This window comes from Oenanthe melanoleuca, chromosome 4 (genome assembly GCF_029582105.1).
Source record: "Oenanthe melanoleuca isolate GR-GAL-2019-014 chromosome 4, OMel1.0, whole genome shotgun sequence".
Classification (NCBI taxonomy): Eukaryota; Metazoa; Chordata; class Aves; order Passeriformes; family Muscicapidae; genus Oenanthe; species Oenanthe melanoleuca.
Genome location: NC_079337.1, coordinates 67,918,446 through 67,937,477, shown reverse-complemented (window position 1 = coordinate 67,937,477; position 19,032 = coordinate 67,918,446). Strand labels below are relative to the sequence as shown.

Here is a 19,032-nt window from a genome sequence, read left to right as displayed (position 1 = left end):
GTGTTTTGTGGGATGAGCCTGAATTTGGGGATAACGTGAGCCCATTGGAAATTCCAGGGATTCCTGCTGCTGCTCCCAAGCAAATCCCAGATTTGATCCCCTTAAATCCCAACAATTCCACCCCATCCGTGGGCAGGGACACCTCCCACTATCCCAGGTTGCTCCAATTCCTTTCCAAACTGGCCTTGGACATTCCAAGGATGGATAATCCATCCCGAGAATGATCATGGACAAATCCCTGGCAATCAGCACCTCGTGGTTCTCCCTGGAATTTCTGGGGCTGCCACTGTCTCTCCACGGAACCCAAAACACCTTGAAGAGAAATTTGGAATAAATCCAGCAGGAATAAATCCTCGGTGCTGAGGGAGGCTGAGCTGGAAACCCAACCTTGCTCTATTTAGGGCCAGTTTTAACCCAAACAGCCAGATCCCATCTTTTTAAGGTAAAAATGCTGAATTTATGGACTTTAAAGGCTTGAGTAAGGATGAAATTAAGGCTCTAAGTGTAAAATTGACTTGGTTTGCAGCTCCCTTTTTATAGTCTGGTTTTCCTTGTAGTAATCAATAATTGTTATTGTTTTGTTGTAATAATTCTGCAAGGTAGGGAGTGCTGGTCAAAGGAACTTCCAAATTTTTGTGGGGCAGCTCTTGGGACAATTGGTCATGTAACCATCTGGTCTTGGCAGATAAAAAACAGGAGAAGTGGGAATTCTGATCTTTAGCAGTTAGTTTGTGATTGATTACACAAAGGCAGGAAATCTGATTCTGCAAAAACCCTTTCAGACTATGGAAAACCCTTTTTTTTTTTTTTTTTTTTTCTTTTACAAACTGGTATAGACAATATTCATAACAAGGGGATTTAAACAGAGTGGGTTCAATCATATATTTCCCTTTATCTAGGTCCATGTTCTTTTCTTATTTGAAGTATTCTGGTTTATACAAACTCCAAAACTTCCATGATTAACACAAATCATTTGTCAATTCTCACAATTACACAAAGGCAGGAAATCTGATTCTGCAAAAACCCTTTCAGACTATGGAAAACCCTTTTTTTTCTTTTTTTTTTTTTTTTAATAAACTGGAATACACAATATTCATAACAGGAGGATTTAAACAGAGTGGGTTCAATCACGTTTCCCTTTATCTAGGTCCATGTTCTTTTTTTATTTGAAATATTCTGGTTTATACAAACTCCAAAACTTCTAGGATTAACACGAATCATTTATCAATTATCACAATGGGGCAAATTACAGAAATAACAGCAAAAAAACTAAAAGTGGCAAAAATAAATATTAAAAGAAGAAATAAAACTCTGTAACAGCAGCGCCGTGCTGAGTAACATGCATTGCCGCCGTCCTTTTACGTGAGGGCGACTCCCAGCATGCCCCGCGGCGCTAATTTGCATATTACGCACACGCGCAGCTCCTCCTCCACCCCAAGTCCTTTACTCCCAGCATGCTCCGTGGTGCTAATTTGCATATTATGCGCATGCGCAGCTCCTCCTCCGCAACAAGTCCTTTTCTGCGCGGATGACACCCAGCATGCCCCGCGGCGCTAATTTGCATATTACGCGCACGCGCAGCTCCGCCCCCGCCCCCCCAAGCCCGCGCTGTCTCCGCGCAGCCGCAGTGCGCCCGGCGCGCCGTGTCCCTCCGCGCTCCCCTCCCGCCTCTCCCGGCGCTTTTCCCCGGTGTTTTTTAGGGTTTCTTCCCGGTTGTCCCGGTTCTTTCCGGCGGCGGGGGACGCGGGGAGAGCGGTGGTTGCGCGCAGGCGGAGGTAGGAGGCGAGCGGCGGCCGCTTCCCCCGGAGCGGTGCGGGCTGAGGGGGACGCGCGTAATGGCGGCTGCGTGAGGGGGGGGCAGCGGGAGAGGGGCCCTCATGAGGAGCTTCGCCCTGTGGATGTTTATTCTTTTATTTTTTTACCCCTTCTTCTCTTATTCCTTATCTTTTAACCCCTTTAGTGTTAATATTTTATCCTGATAAAGCCGCCCGACCTGCAGCGCAGCCGCAGTCCCATCACAGATTCTCCACATTTTAGACCCGGCAGGGATTTAAAATTCAATTTTGAAATTAAAATCTCGAGTTTAGGCGATTTGAAGCGAGGGGAACGCTGCTCTGGTCCTCCCTCCATTCCCTGCACGTCAAACAACACTCAAAGCCTTAATTAATCCTTACTCAGGTCTTTAAACCCATAAAATCGGTATTTTTTTAATCTTAAAACAATGGGGTCCGGCTGTTGGGAGTTGTTGTTTTGGGTTAAAATTGAAAATTTGCCCTAAATAGAGCAATACCAGCCTCAGGTTGTGTTTGCACCTCAAGACCTGGATGTGACCTCAGGCATTTCTTTGTGGTTTGGGGTTAAAAACGCGGCTTTTCCATCTTTTTTTCTGCTTTGAAAGAAAATAATTGAGCAGAATTAGGTCAAATACACGAAAAAAATTTATATTTTCTTAAGGCCAAGTGTTGTAACTCTGCAGCATCACGTGGTTTGCAGGAACTTCCTCTTTTGGAGAATTTAACTTTTAAAAATACAATTTATGTATAGGCTTCGGTGATTTTAGTGTTATTTTAAACCCAAAATATTAATTTTTTTAACGTTATTTTTTATAAACCAGGCTTGTTATTTTATTAGTTTTAAAATCTCTTTTTATAGATTTATTTCTAAATATATTTACATAAAACTTCATGGGTTTTTTGACTCAGAACCCGAACTAAACCCCCCCCCCCCCCCAAAAAAAAAATCTTATTCCAGCCCAGAATTGATGTTTAATGTTTTTGGGTTGGGTTTTTTGCTCCTGTCTCTGCTGTTGGATCCTTCCCTGGACATCTAGAACCTTAAATCAGCTGCTGGCAGGATTGGAGAGGGTGGATCTGATATGAGCTCACGATTTTCTTTGGAATAAGAAGGAAAAGATTTTCTCTGAGGAAAAGGAGTATCATAAATTTAATTTTTATTTTCTTTTTTCTCATTTAAATCTGCCCCTGGGTGTGAGTTAGTTCCCCAAACTCTGCTGAAATTGAGGATATTTATCCAAAGGTGGGGTTTGCCAAAACCTGGATTTCTTCTCTTCCCTCTTTTCATTCCCCAGTTTGGAATTGGGATTGTTTTTCTGCCAGACAAAGAGCTCATGTGGGTGTTTCCCTTTTATTTTTTATTATTGAAGGTAAATAAAACTATTTTCCTGCTTCTTTGCCACCAATTAAATATTCTGTGTGGAATTCTGGGCTCTTTTGGGGAATTTTAGGCAGGAATGTCAGTGATGGTGCTGAAATCGATTTATCCAACTTGGTGCTGCTCTGAAAGTGGAATTTGAGGAAGATTCCTGGTGTTAAAAATGTTCAATTTTGGTCCTGCTTTAGGAATTCCTGGCTGAAAGGCTTGTCCTGATTTTTTTTTTTTTTTTTTTTTTTTTTTAAATATAAACCTCCTGCCTTAAAGGCTGGGATGGGGCAGAATTTTGGGTTTCACAGCTGGTGTTGGGGTTCTGCTGGGGTGGGGATGGAGTTAACTTTTTCTGGGAGTTTTGTTTGGGATTTGGGAGCTGAGTTTGGCATTTTCCTGGAGTGGCTGAAGGGATATCCCATCCCTGCATCTCCTTTTCCATAGGAAATTTGGGATGGAGGAGTGGGAAAAGGCGAGTTTGACTTTTGGGATTACACAGAGTGGGAGGAATAACTTCACTTGGCTTTTGCTTCCCTTTTTCCCCCATGGTTTTATCTCATCCCAGGAATTTTTTTATTCAAGTGCTTCCTTTCCCATCCTGCTCTGTTTTTTTTTTTTTTTTTTTTTTTTTTTTGTTTTTTTTTTTTTTTTTTTTTTTTTTTTTTTTTGTTTTTTGTTATTTGTTTTTTTTTTTGGGAACTGCATCCTTCAGGCTTTACAATTCCAGGTCAGCTTTTGCTGTTGTCTTTTTCCTGGGAAAAATCCAAGTTTCCAGGCTGGGATTTGTCCTCTTCTCATTATCCAGATGCTCCAGGACCATTCCCATTCTGTCTTCCTCTTCCTCCTCATCCTCCAGGATGAGATCCTGGTGGGATTGGAACATTGCCAGTGATTCTGGCTCTTGGAATTCCAAAATCCACCCATCCCAATCTGGGATCTGGAGTTGGCCCAGAGGAGGATTTGGCTCCCAGAGGAGCCAATTTCACCTCGAAAATCCTGGGAATTTTTGCCTGAAGAGGGCAGGTGATACTGCTGGAATGCCAAAACACCTGGGTCTCTTGTTGTGTGCTGGATTTGGGCCGTGCTGGAGGAGCTGGAGGATCCCAGGATATTGGGATAATATGGATGGACACCACAGATAACCCAGAAAATCCAGGAGCTCCTGCTGGAACTGGGGTTGTGCTGGAAGGTGTCACTCTGGAGGTGACAATCCCAGAGATCCAGAGGGTGGTGAACTGCCCAGGCCCACCCAGAATCACAGGAAAGAATTCCCAGCTGCAGGAAAAGGCCTTGCCCAAGTCCTGACTGTGATGAGAGAACATCTGGGCTGCTGTGAATGAGGAATTCTCCAGAGGGAAGGACCATGGCACCCTGTGGATGCCATCAGGAAAGAGGAGGAAAATCCCAGTTCCTTCCAAAACATTCCAAGATTTTGCCATCAAACAAAGGAAGAGCAGGGAACATGCAGAGGAGATGCAGGTCTTGGGGCTGGATGTGGTCAGTTCTGGAAAAGCTCTTGCAAAAACACAGCAGCTTTCTAAGCTTGGCTTTGGTTCCAGCTTTGTTTATTTGCACAGAGCCAGACAATTCCATGCTATTTATAGGGACAAATCAGGAAATTCTCCTTTGGAATTTCCTTTTGGATAAACCTTGTGTGTAATGGGAGAAATTCGCTTCTGCTTTCTCCTGAGGTTCTTGGGGAAAAGGAGGCTCCAGAGGGATCTCCACAACTCCCTGACAGGGAGGGGGATTTGGGATCTGATCCCAAGGAATAACAGGAAAAGAGGGAATGGGCTCAGGTTGGACACAGCAGGAATTTCCTCATGGGAAGAGCAGTTTGGAAGTGCCCAGGGAGGTTTGGAATCCCCATCCCTGGAGGTGTCCAAGGAATTCCTGGATTTGGCACAGCTTGGACTGGATGATCCTGGAGGAATTTTCCAAAACAGAATATTCCCAGGATTCAGGGCTGTTGCAGGTGGGGTTTCCCTGCCCTTTTTCTCCGTGCAGGAGTTCTTGCTCTGGATCTGTCTCTTGCACTGCAGGCACCAGGGAGAGTTTCAAATCCAGAATTCCCATTTCTCCATCTGTATTGGGAAGCCTGGAAAAATGGAATCAGGAAGTTGAAGGGAAAGTGAGGAAGGTGTTGTTGGGCTTGTGTTGTGCTCTGAAGTTCTGGGATTGCTGTTCCCAGGGATCAGCTGGGAATGTTCCCCTGGGGAAGGGAAGAGCACAGAGTCCCTGAAGGGCTCCAGGAGAGCTGGAGAGGGACTGGTGACAAGGCATGGAGGGACAGGACACAGGGAATGGCTTCCAGTGGGAAAGGGGAGATTGGACTGAGATTTCGGAAGGAATTCCTGCCTGGGAGGGTGGGGAGAGGCTGGGCTGGAATTCCCAGCTTTGCTGTGGCTGCCCCTGGATCCTTGGCAGTGTCCAAGGTCAAGTTGGATCCACCTGGGGTGGTGGAAGTGTCCCTGATGTGTGGGTGGGATTGGATGGGATTTCAGCTCTTTTCCCACCCAAACCATTCCATGATCCCACCTGATTCCCGCTCAGTGTCACTGCAGCCCCAGCTCGGGCTCAGTCCCTGCTGGGGTGTCCCTGTCCCAGCAGCAGCGCTTCCCAGGCTCCAACACTTCCCAAACAAAGCTGCCTGGAAGAGGAAGGTGAGGATCTCCCTGATATCTCCAGACCATTGTTCCTCCATCTTGGCATTTCCTTAGAATCATTTCCTTTGGGAAGGTCACTCAGTAGCTCCTAGTCCGCAGCCCTTCCTAAAATCCCAGAATGATTCGGGTGGGATGGGACCTCAAATCCCATCCAAAGCCACCCTGTGCCATGGATGGGGACATTTTCCATAAACCAGGTTGCTCCAAGTCTTTCCCAGCCTGGATCCCATCCCTGGCCAGGCTGAGGAGCTGAGGTTTGCAGAGGTGAGTTGTTATTCTCGATCCTGCTGCAGGAGCTTCCCTGCTCCCATGTGTCCTGGAAATACCTGGAGAGGTAAAAACTCATCCTATGGGAATTCTGGGGTTTTTTTTCTCCTTGGAATCCGTGGAATTAAGGTTGGTGGTGTTTGAGATCTGCTCTGCTAATCCATTTGTGTTTGTCCTGTTGATGGGTGGCTTTGACAATTCCTTCTCCAAGTGCTTCCCACAGGGAATTTTTGTCCTCCAGTGCTGGAAATTCTGGAGAAAATGCCGGCTGAAAGGCAGGACGTGGCGTGGGGAATGTTGGTTCACGTTTGTTTGGAAACCCTCTGGAACAAACTTGGAAATTGGTTGAAATCTGATTTAATTTGTGGAGGGAGGAGCAATATTGGGTGAGAGGCTGGAATTTTGGAAATGCTGTCTGGTGGGAATCTGGTTATTGTTTGCTTGGAGAGGATTAATAGGATTCGTGTTTCTCCTGAGCCCTGAGCAGTTTGTACTCGGTTCAAATGAAATAATTCCTCAAAAAAACCTCACACCCAGATGGGAACAAACTCCAGGAACTGTGCCGGAAAATCTGCAACGGTGTTTGGTCATTCCCTGTACAATTGATTCCTTGAGCTGTGATCTCAGTGTGAACCTCTGCTCATGGAAGAAATTCCATCTGGACTCAACTTCCATGAGTTTGGAAAGCAGAACCCCGCGACAGCGTCGGCGAGATGAGAACCTCGGCGCCGCAGGAATTCCACGCAGAGCTTCGGGAAAACTCCTGGAGAACCTCGTGTATGGCTGCAAGAAGAGTCCAATTCCAGGAGACAGCAGATGGACAAAGGGGAAATGAGGAATTCCCGGGTTTGGAGTTTCCCTGGTTTGGGTTGGGATTTTTTTGCCATGTTTGGGGTTGGGAATGGGGACGGAGCTGGGAACGCGCTGATGTTGTGGCTGCTGCTTTGTCCTCGCCCTAAATCTAGAATTCTGCTCGGTCCCCGAGGAGCTGCACAAGGACTTTGCCAGTCTTTGATGTTTTCCTGGTCTCAAGCTCCATCCCTGGGCTGCTTGGACAGGGCTTGGAGCAGCCTGGGATAAGGGAGGTGTGGAATGGGGTGGGCTTTAAGGTCCCTTCCAGCCCAAACCCTTGTGTGATTCTCTCTCCAAAACTCGGTGGTGTTTCATTTTCCTCTCCCTGTACCTGTACCTTCTTCTCCCCCTCACATCACCCAATTCTCAGTGATTTCACCCAAACCAAGCCCCACTTCCCTTGACCACGGTGCTTTTTTTACGTAGATTTGTTGTTGTTGTTGTTCCTGGATGATTTTACTCCTCTCTGTTTCAAACCCTTCCCATCTAAACTCTTGGAGAGATTGGATATTTTCTACACACAGAATTCCAGCCTCATCCCACCCTGTGAATTCTTGCAGGGTTTGCTCTTCACCCATGAGAGATCCATGGGAGTGTCCTCCTGGAAAGCGCTCCGGCCTCGGCTCAGCTCCACCCAGTTGGAACTGGTTGGAGTTCTCCACCTAAATGGTTTCACTTCCAACTCATCCCTCGTCATGGACAGGGGGGGGTTTCACTCTTTGCCTCACTGCTCCTGAAATTATTAATTGTAATTAAACCCAATCTCTGTTCTCACCAAGAAGTGAAATGCCAGGTTTTAAGTGATGCTGTTGGAATTGTCACCACAGGTTGTGTTCCCTGTGACATCCATCTTGTTGGGTTCAGCTTGTTAATCACCTGTTTCATTGATTAATCACCTGTTCTCTATATTGAACATTTTAAATAGTGAAAGAAAATGTTTTCTGTGTGAATTTTGAGTGCTTTAAACCGTGATGCAAATCTCGCTTTTGTGCCTCGGGTTTGCTTTTCTCCCCGTCCTAGAAGCCGCTGTGAGCAGATGCCAAAGATGACCCATCTAATCCTTGTCTTTTAACTTGCAGCTTTGTGTTGTTCTTGGAAAGTTTCGCACCACTTGTGAATTCCCTGAACCTTGGCCTTGCCAGCCCCTTTGTGTTGGGCCCTCCTCCTTTTCAGCTTGCCCAAATTAAGACCCACTTGGCTCTCCAGCACTTGGCTGCCAGCGGCGGGCGGGCACCTCCCCACGCTGGCGTCCACCAGGCATTGCTGAAAGACGCAATGTTTAGCCCCAGAGGAACCTTGCCCCCGAGGCCCAGAGGACCCAACCCGTCGGGCACCAAAGCCCCGGCAGCTTTCGGGGCCGGAGGCGCGGCGGGGCCGCCCAGGAAAGCCGCGCCCGCGACGCCCCAAGCAGCGCCCCAAAGATTCTCGGGGCAGGACGCGCAGCAGTGGACGGGATCGCAGAGGATCAACGTCCGCGTCACGCTGCACAGGGCCGATCCCAGGAAAGTCAAGGAGAAGAGCAGCCTGCACCAGGAGCAGAAGGGAGACCCGCGTGCCAATCGCTGGGATGGCGGCCCCAGCACCGCTGGGCCGAAGCCGCCCGGCCCGGCGCCGGTCTTGGAGCAGAATTCCAACCCCCAGAACCGCTACACGCCCGAAAGCGCCTCCAGCATTTTAGCGAGCTTCGGTTTGTCCAACGAAGACCTGGAAGAGCTGAGCCGCTACCCCGACGACCAGCTGACGCCTGAGAACATGCCGAGGATCCTGCGGGAGATCCGCATCCGGAAGCTGGGCCACGCCGTGCCCGGCCTGCACGCTCCGAACCGCGGTGACGAGCCGGCGGGCGACAGTGGCAGCACCGCCGTCAAGGGCAAAGTGATCGACTACGGCCACGCCAGCAAGTACGGCTACACCGAGGACCCGCTGGAGATCCGCACCTACAACCCCGAGGCGCTGCCCGAGGAGCCGCTGGAAGCGCGTGTCTACAATCCCGAAAGCTCGAATGCGGAGAACCGGGAAGAGTTCCAGCGGGAGCAGAGCGTGCCGGTGGCCGTCCCACAGCCACCGCCGCCACCACCGCCGCCCAACGTGCCGTGCAACCCCGTGTTCCCGGCCGAAGAAATCATCAAGCTGCCGGCGTTCCCCGCCGACTCCTCACCCGCTCCGCCGTTTTTCCCGGCCGAGCCGCCGGCCAAGGTGCCGGGGCTGTGCGGCGCCGCGCCTGCCGCGCTGCCGGTGGTGAAGCCGGTGTCCCAGCCGCCCATGCCGCCGGTGCTGCCGCCCATACTGCCGGCACTGCTGCCCACGCCCATGCCGCAGCCCATGCTGCCGCCGGTGATGCCGCCGCTGGTCCAGCCGCCCGTCACCCAGCACGTGTTGCCGCCCTTGCCAACGCCGCCCTTCTCGGCCGGGCTCTTGGCCGCCATCAGCCAACACGAGCAGAAGCAGCGCAACAGCGGCAGCGCCCATCCCGCGCCCGGCGCTGCCGGCGGGACCTCGGCGGGACACAAACCCTTCCACAAACCCTTCCAGTCGGCCATGGATGAGCCCATCAAATCCCCGTTCGGGGTGGTGAAGGCGTCCTGGCTGCCTGTGTTCCCAGACTCGAAGAGCAAACGCCTGCCCACCCCGTCCATGATGAACGACTACTATGCCACGTCGCCGCGAATATTCCCACATTTGTGTTCTCTGTGTAACCTTGAATGCACTCATATGAAGGTGAGTGGCTTTCCCAGATTATTCCCTAAGCGTGTGTACTCAGCACCTTTTCCTGCCGCTTCTTGTTTTTCCTGGGAATTCCATGGATTGGGATGCTGGTCGCCATGTTTGAGTGTTGGGAATGGTGCTAGAAATGATTGTAACGGCGTGTTCTGCTGCCAGTTGCATTTCAGAGTTGCTTTCTTTTTAATTTTTTTATTTGAATATTGAAAGATTTCTGATTTTGCAGTGGGTTTGCAACAAGAAAACAAACCTGGAGCAGCAGAGTGAAATATTAATGTCGTGTGTGGGGGACTCAGATCATGTCTTGGGGTGGGGGAGATGTCTGTGTGTTCATTCCCCCACTTCCTCCTCCAAACTCTGCCTGAAAACAAAAGAGCCCATTTAGAACCTGAAATTTCATCTTCCAAATCTGCTCTGTGTGACAACACTGAATATTCCAGAGGCTGGCTCGGAAAATGCGTCCATTCATCCTGCCGGGCTCTCAGCCTTGAAGGAAATCGCAGCTTCAGCTTTGAAGGGAAAAATAAAGGGGAAAAATTATGGATATTGAGAGATAAAAAATGTTTTGGAAGCTGTGGGTTTTTCCTGGAAAAGCCCGAGGTTTGATCTGTCAAAAATATGGGAGAACGTGGTATTAAAAAAAAAAAAAAAAGTTATAATTAATTAATAATTATTTAATGTGTTTGAATTGCAAAGTGTAGAGAGGCTGTGGGGGAGAGATTTTTGTAATTTGGTAAAATCCTGGAGATTTGAGGTTCTGTTTGTGCTGTGAATTAAAAAGATGACTGAAAATGAGAATAGCTTTATTAGGGAAAAACAAACACAAATTCCCAAACCCTTTTCCCCAGGAAGTACTGAGGGCCAGGGAATTGGGCATCTGGAAATGGGAAGGGTGATTTAAAATAAAAATTGATAAAATTGAACAGGGAAGCAGAAGTGTGTGGGGGTGCTAACAAAAGGAAAAGGGAGTTAATTTAAATGGGAATTCTTTGCTCGTTTAATGAGGGAAATGTCACTAAAAATCTGTTGGCAAATCAGGTCTGGCTGAGGTTTTGGGGTAGATTCAAGGTTGTGAGATCCTGTTCTGGTGGCACTGAGGTGGGATTTGTTCCCAGGAATCCTGATCCCACTGCGGCCTCCCAAATCTGTCCTGGATTCGCTTCCTTTGGGAATTGTTTGGTGTTTGTCTCCCAGGGTCACAGGACCAGCCCTGGTGCAGAAGAACTGGAAGAGTTTGGGAGTTTTTATCCCAAAAAAATAAAGCTTTGAAGAAGGAATGTCCAGCTGGTGTATCCATGAATTCCAGAGATTAAAGAACTCAACTCCAGTTCTGCAGTTTGGCGAATTTGGTTGGTTTGGGTTGGTTGGAAATGACCTGGACATTGAAGATTTGTCTTCCCAGCCATTCCCTGTCCCCTTCTGGGAGAGCTGGAAGAGACCTCAGGTGGGAAGAGCCGCCACATCCGGTGATTCCCAAGGACTTCTGTCTTTTGATGCTGTCCCACGTGTCATCGCTGTCCCCATCCTGGAGAAACATGGATGAAGCTTGGAGAAGCCTGGATTTCATGGATGGAGCACTCAGGGTTGGATGGTGTCACTTGGAGCTGTCACCAGCTCCGTGTCCAGGCTGGAGTGGCCGCGCCGGGATTGGGATCGGCGCCGTGGGTGACAAGGACACCGGGATCGGTCACCCCTGGCGCGGTGGAGGTGACACCGAGCTCTGCACTGGGGTCACACCTGGAGAGGTGGGACCATCCCCACCTCGAGGCCGAGGGCAGCAGCTCCTGGGGCGGGACGATCGCAGCACAGACCCAAGATGGGAAGAGAATGATCGGAGCAGCCCTGGGAGGAGAACTCGGGGTGTCGTGGATGAGACGCCCCAAATGTCCTGGGCTGATCCCTGGGCTGATCCCACAGCGTGGGCAGCAGGAAAGGTGGGAATGCTGCCCAGGTGAGACTTCGCCTGCAGAGCTGCCTCCAGTTTGGGGCAACATCTGGAGCACCTGGAGCTGCTGGAGCAAATCCAGAGGAGACCCCAGAGCTGCTCTCCCAGGATTCTGGAGCTAGACTGGGAGACCTGGGAATGTTCCCCTGGAGTAGGGGAAATTCCAGGGAATCCTCAGAGTCCCTGCAGGGGCTCCAGGAGAGCTGGAGAGAGGCTGGGGACAAGGCATGGAGGGACAGGACACAGGGAATGGCTCCCACTGGGAAAGGGGAGATTGGGCTGGGATCTTGGGAAGGAATTCCTGCCTGGGAGGATGGGGAGAGGCTGGGCTGGAATTCCCAGCTTTGCTGTGGCTGCCCCTGGATCTCTGGCAGTGCCCAAGGCCAGGTTGGATCCACCTGGGACAGTGGGAGGTCTCTCTGATGTGGGGGTGGGAATGGGATGGGATTTAAGCTCATTTCCAACCCAAACCATTCCATGATTCCGGGATAACAGGAAGCGACGTCAGATGAAGATGAAGATGCCCAAAAAGGAAAATCTCTATCCCACACTTGAAGACCCTGAAAACAAAATTCCAACACTGGATTCTGAGTTCAGGCTGGTGCTGCTGAGCTCTTTTTTTCCATGGATCCTTTGAATCCGCTCTTGGATTGACTCGTTTTGGATCCAACCACGCTGCGTTGCCCATGGGAAGAGAATTCCACTGGAATATGAAACCCAGGGGTTCCCACCTGGATGTGGGATATTGATCCAAACATCATCCTTCCAACTTGGCCATGCCAAAACTCCAGAAGCTGGGGGAAAAAAAACCTTCATGGATGTCATTTTTACAGATTTATGATACATTTTAAAGGGGATTTTTTGGGTTCAGAAGCCACAAGTTTTGGTATTCCGCACCTGCATCCAGAGTTTTTTATGGGAAATGGAGCATTTTAAACTTTGAAGCTGGCAGGTCTAAAACATTGGGAATTTGTGGGGAAAAGAATGGTGTAATGCTGAAATTTGTGGAGATGTCCATGGAAGTTGGGGTTGATAGATTTGGTAATTTTTGGTCTCAGGTTGGAAAGGATGTGGTGAGAGGTTGGACTCTGATCTTGAGGGATTTTCCAGCCTCAGGAATCCTGGGAATGTCTCTATGGGATCCTCGGGGTTGGCTATGAGGAGGTGCAGCCACACCAAGGTGGATTTTTGTGCATTAAAATCAGAATTTGAGTCCAAAATCGATGCTTGGGCCAGATATTCCCAAAAATCTTTGTGTCCTGGATGGTTTTTTAGGGCAAAATTCCCAGTTCTCCTCTGGGATAGGCGGAGTCTGACCTGGCTGCTGTTCCCTTTCAATTCTAATTTCCCAAATCCTCAAAATCTCGAAGGATTTTATGGATTTTCCACAGAGCAGCTTCGTTTTCTGCTGGGAATTGCATCCTGTTGGAATAACAAAAGATCTGTGGAACTCCTCCCTCTCCAGGAGGGACACCTCACATTCCAGATCGAGCGGATTTTTTTGAATAACAACAATTCCTTCATCCTCACTCCCACCACATCTGGAATGAAGCAGATTTGAAACATTCCCAGTACGAGGGATGGGATTTATCCTTATTTTTATCCACTTCCCTAAATCACTTCAAACTTGGGGGCGACGCCTCCTTGGACCTCAAATCTGTGAAATCCTTGGGATTTGCTCTTTTCCATGAAGATTTGCACTTGGAATTCCTTGATTAGACACTTTGCTCCATCACCTTCTGGTCCCAGGATTTCTTGGTGGTGATCCATGAGTGGGAAGAGGTTGGGAATTAGGGAAGGTGGCAATGGAAGGGTTTGGATGGAATTTTTCCTCTCACCAGGATTTGATGGGAAAAGGATCCTGTAGAGTTTTTAGGGAAGGATTTCTTTGGATCCCCGAAAAAATCGTGGCTGTTCCATCCCTGGAATATCCAAGGCCAGGTTGGATGGGGCTTGGAGCAAGCTGGGATAATGGGATCATCTTGAGGTTCCCTTCCAACCATTCCATGATGATTCCATGGCCAGTGGAATATTCCCAAAGAAGGACCAGGAATGAGGCAAAAAAGGAGGAGAATCCATAAATCCAGAGGTGAGGACCTGGTGAGGAGAAGAAGATTCCCAAAAGTCTTGGATGAGCAGCTGGAGGGATTTGGAAGCCAAAGCCCCTCTTTGGCACTGTGGAATTGGAATTCTGGGAGTCAAAATCCCTCTGGAACCTTGGAATTGGAATTCTGGAAGTCAAATTCCATGGAATTGGAATTCTTGGAGCCAAGTTCACTTTTCATTCCCACCAAGTTTTCCTTGAGGAACAGCTTTGGTTTATCCTGGTTCAATTGAAGCCTGGAAAAAAATCTGGGAATGGGAATTGCTTAGGGACAGTCCGGAATTAGGGAAAACCAGCCTGGAATTAGGGAAAACCAGCTTGGAATACTGAAATTGCTGCTTTATCCTCATGGAATTTATTATTCCATCATCCTGACTTTTCATATCTGTGATTTTATATTAATTGTTCCACATTTTATTGGATTTTATTCTGTGAGAGCAGCTGGAAGTTGATTTTTTTTTCCCCCAAGGATATTTAATAATTATCACTGGTGATGTTCCACCTTGAAGAATTTCAGAGTTTTCCAAGGAATATCTTTTCTCCGTAGAAGACTGCCTCCTTTTTTCCCAGCTTCCTGTCAGTATTCCCAGTTAAACCCAACTTCAGGGATTTTAATATGGAATTAAATCCTATTTTATCAATTTTATAAATGATAAAAATATCCTGAGGCTCTGGAATGACCTTTGAGCTGTGACATGATAGGAGTTGAACATTCCAGGATCTCCAGGCACAGAAATTCCGGGCTGGGGATGAGATTGGATGTGGAGATGCCACATTTTGGAAGAGCTGGAATTGCTCATGGGTGTGACAGCAAATCATGGATTTATTCCCTTTAATTCTGATTTTATTTTTTTGGAGCAGCCTCTGGTGATCCACGGGGTGCTGACAGCCCCAGCGTGGGGATGGGTTAACTGATATATTAATTGATTTAATTAATTGGTTTGAGTAATTGATTTAATTGAGGCTTTTGTTCTGGAGCAGTGCTAATCAGCTTTGAATCTCCTGCCTGAATTCCTGTGGAAATTTCACTTTTCTGAGGTAAAAATGGGCTGGAAAGTGAAAAAAAAACAACCAAAACCACCAACAGCTCCTGAGGGATTGGGCTGATCCTGGGGTTTTCCACTGATCCAACTTTTCCTGATGTTGTTTTTTCCCTCAGGATTGGATCCTGCACCAGAACAACCCTGCCCACCTCGAGAGCTGCCGCAGGCTGCGCCAACAGTAAGGGATCCATGGGGATCCGTGGGATCCATGGGGATCCGTGGGGATCCATGGGGATCCGCTGGGAATCCGTGGGATCCGCTGGGAATCCATGGGATCCATTGGGGATCCGCTGGGAATCCTCTTCGAATCAGTTGGGAGTCCATTGGGAATCTGTTTGGTATCCACTAGGGATCCATTGGATCAATTGGGAATCCACTGGAAATCAGTTGGGAATTCATTCAGAATCCACTAGGAATCGATTGGATCCATTTGCGATCTGCTGGGAATTCATTGGAAATATACTGGGAATTTGTTTAATCCATTTGGAATCCGTTGGGAATCCATTTGGGATCAGACAGGAATCCACTAGGAATCAGCTAGGGATTCACTGGGAATCTATTTGGGGATCTGCTGAGAATCCATTGTGAATCCATCAGGAATTTGTTGGGAATCCATTGACTCCGCTGGGAATCTGCTGGGAATCCATTGGGGATCTACTGGAATATCCATTGGGGATATACTGGAATATCCATTGGGAATTTGTTTAATCCATTGGGAATCCATGGAGGATCCATTTGGAATCTGCTGGAAATCCACTGGGACTCCTTTGGGGATCCTCTGGGAATCAGTTGGGAATCCATTGGGAATCTGTTGAATCAGCTGGGAATTAACTGGGAATCAGTTGGGAATTAATTCTGAATCCACTGGGAATATGTTTGGAATCCATTGGTGATCCTCTGGGAATCTGCTGAGAGTCCACTGGGAATCCACTGGGAATACATGGAATCCATTGGGAATCCACTGGTAATAAGTTGAATCCATTGAGGATCCATTAGGAATCCTCTGGGGATCAGTTGGGAATCCACTAGGAATCTGCTGGGAATCATGGAATGCTAGGGAACTATCTCAAATTGCTCCAATTCCCATCCAACCTCATCTTGGATAAACAGAAACCAACATTTGGTGCTTTTGGGAATGGGAATTTTCTCCAGAAAAATGGGAATATTTATGGGAAAAATCCCATTTTCTTGGGCATTTTGGCTTTTCCATTGACATTTTCCCATTGTCATCCACAGGTATCCCGAGTGGAATCCTGAGGCTCACTCCTCCAACAGGTACCTCACTTTTCCAAATCTCCTTTCCCCATCAATCCCATTTCTCAATTCTCCCAAACTTTCTTTCTCCACATCAGTACCACTCCTCACACCCCCAATCTCCCATTCCCATATCAATCCCATTCCTGACAAATCCCAAACTCTCCCACACCAATCCCATTCCTCACTTTTCCCAGTCTCCCATCCCCACACCAACTCCATTCCTCACTTTTCCCACTCTCCATTCCCCACATCACTCCCACTTCTCACATCCCCAAACTCCCATCCCCACACCAATCCCACTCCTCACATTTCTCACTTCAGTCTCACTCCTGACTTTCACTTTCCCCACACCAATCCCATTCCTCGCTTTTCCCACACTAATCCCACTCCTCACATTTCCCACATCAGTCTCACTCCTGAGTTTCCCCACACCAATCCCACTCCTGACACCCCAATCTCCCTTTTCCTCACGCCAATCCCACTCCTTACATTTCCAACATCAGTCTCACTCCTGACTTTCCCCACACCAATCCCATTCCTCACTTTTCCCAATCTCTCACCCCCACACCAATCCCACTCCTCACCCCCAATCTCAGTTTTCCTCCCACCAGTCCCACTCCTCACATTCCCAATCTCCTTTCCCCACACCAACCCCACTCCTCACATTTCTCACTTCAGTCTCACTCCTGACTTTCCCCACACCAACCCCATTTTTCACATTCCCAATCTCCTTTGCACACACCAATCCCACTCCTCACATTTCCCACATCAATCTCACTCCTGACTTTCCCCACACCAACCCCATTCCTCACTTTTCCCAATCTCTCACCCCCACACCAATCCCACTCCTCACACCCCCCCATCTCCCATTCCTCACATTTCCCCATCTCTCTATTTCCCATCTCCCATTCCCACACCAGTCCCATTCCTCACATTTCCCCATCTCTCTATTTCCCATCTCCCATTCCCACACCAGCCCCAGTCTCTTTCTTTCCCCTCAGGAATGCCGCCGACCGCAAGGAGAACCGCACCCCCAAGCACCGCTCCAGCTCGTCCAGCCCGAGCCGGCGCCGCTGCCGCCCCTCGGGCAGCTCCGGCGGCTCCTCCCGCCCGTCCTGCTCCTCCAGCTCCTCCTCGGGCAGCTCGGCGCTGCGCCGGCTCCGCTCCCGCTCCCGCAGCCCGCCGCGCTTCCGCCGGCCCCGCTCCCGCAGCCCGCGGCACCTGCGGCGCCTGAGCCCGCGGCACCCGAGCCCGCGGCACCCGAGCCCGCGGCACCGCTCCCGCTCCCGCTCGCCGCAGCGCGGCCGCGGCCCGCCCCGGCCCGGCCCGAGGGCGCGGGGATCGCCCAGCTCCGAGCGCTGCTCCCGCCGCTGCAGCCGCTCCGAAGGTACCGGGAGGGGTGAGGGGAGGCGTGAGGGGAGGGGTGTCCGGGGCTCATCTGGGAATTTCAGCCTAAATCCTGAGGGGGAGCCCGGAGCTTATCTGGGAATTTCAGCCTAAATCCTGAGGGGGAGCCTGGAGCTCATCTGGGAATTTCAGCCTAAATCCTGAGGGGAGGTGTGAGAGGAGGGGTGCCCGGAGCTCGTCTGGGAATTTCAGCCTAAATCCTGAGGGGGTGCCCGGAGCTCATCTGGGAATCTCAGCCTAAATCCTGAGGGGGGCCCAGAGCTCATCTGGGAATTTCAGCCTAAATCCTGAGGGGGAGCCCGGAGCTCGTCTGGGAATTTCAGCCTAAATCCTGAGGGGCGCCCGGAGCTCATCTGGGAATTTCAGCCTAAATCCTGAGGGGGAGCCCGGAGCTTATCTGGGAATCTCAGCCTAAATCCTGAGGGGAGGTGTGAGAGGAGGGGTGCCCGGAGCTCGTCTGGGAATTTCAGCCTAAATCCTGAGGGGAGGGGATTGAGGGGAGGGGTGCCCAGAATTTATTTGGGAATTTCAGCCCCAATCCTGAGGGGTTCCCGGAGTTTATTTGGGAATTTTAGCTGTGATCCTGAGGGGAGGGTGTTCCCAAGCTTATTTGGGAGTTTCAGCCAAAATCCTGAGGGATTCCCAGAGTTTATTTGGAAATTTCAGCCCCGATCCTGAGGGGTTCCCAAGTTTATTTGGGAATTTCAGCCAAAATCCTGAGGGGTTCCCAGAGTTTATTTGAGAATGTCATCCTAAATCAAAGGTTTGGGGATGAGGAGAGGGTTTCCCAGAATTTGGGAATTTCAGCCTGGATTCTGAGATGTTTGGGGATGATGAGAGGCCCAGAGTTTATTTGGGAATTTCAACCCAGATCCTGAGGGGTTTGGGATGAGGAGAGGGGGTTCCCAGGGTTTATTTTGGGAATTTCAGGCTGAGTCGGGGTTTTGGGAATGACAAGAGACATTCCCAAAGTTTATTTTTCCTCCTGAAGGTAATTTCATCCCAAATCAGGATTTTGGGAATACTGAGCAGCATCCCAAAAGGTTTTTTTTTTTTGTTTTTTTTTAATAATTTCATCCCAAATCAGGATTTTGGGAATGCTGAGCAACATCCCCAAAGTTTTTTTTCTTCCTCCCAAAGTTAATTTCATCCCAAAATAATTTCATCTCAAATTGAGATATTGGGAATGCTGAGCAACATTTTCAATTTTTTTTTTCCCCCAACTCTGCCTTTCCCACAGGAATCTCATTCCTGGCTTTTCCCAAATTCTGCAATTCTGCAATTCCAGAAATATTTATTCCATAATTCCCACAATCCCCATCCAGCCTTTCCTTGGAAACTTCCAGATTTGAAAAAATTGTGGAGTTCTGGAATTCCAGAAAGATTTATCCATAATTTTATAATTTCCAAATTTTTTTTTCCTCCTTTACCCCATCCAATCTCTGTTTTTTTGGTGCTTCCCAGATTTTTTTTTCCCAAGTGGGAGTTTGTGCAAGGGATCAGGCAGATTTGCCAAAAAAAATTCATTTTTTTAGGGATTAAAGGAAAAAATTGGGAATGAAGCAGTGAATAACCAACCTCTGGATTCTCCACAGCAATCCAGCAGCC

At 48.9% G+C, this 19,032-nt stretch overlaps 1 protein-coding gene across 4 annotated transcripts in view; it reads left to right on the top strand.

Annotated features, from left to right (window-relative positions):
* The first annotated feature begins 1,573 nt into the window (after positions 1 to 1,573).
* ZNF638 (zinc finger protein 638) overlaps positions 1,574 to 19,032 on the top strand; it is a 43,267-nt gene continuing 25,808 nt past the window's right edge. For all 4 annotated transcript variants that reach the window (XM_056489326.1, XM_056489327.1, XM_056489325.1 and 1 more), the window contains exons 1-5: positions 1,574 to 1,775; positions 8,027 to 9,665; positions 14,877 to 14,938; positions 15,997 to 16,035; positions 17,019 to 17,404. In XM_056489326.1, coding sequence (XP_056345301.1) covers positions 8,223 to 9,665; positions 14,877 to 14,938; positions 15,997 to 16,035; positions 17,019 to 17,404 — 1,930 coding nt within the window. In that variant the 5' untranslated portion in view covers positions 1,574 to 1,775; positions 8,027 to 8,222. The remainder of the gene's footprint in view (positions 1,776 to 8,026; positions 9,666 to 14,876; positions 14,939 to 15,996; positions 16,036 to 17,018; positions 17,405 to 19,032) is intronic.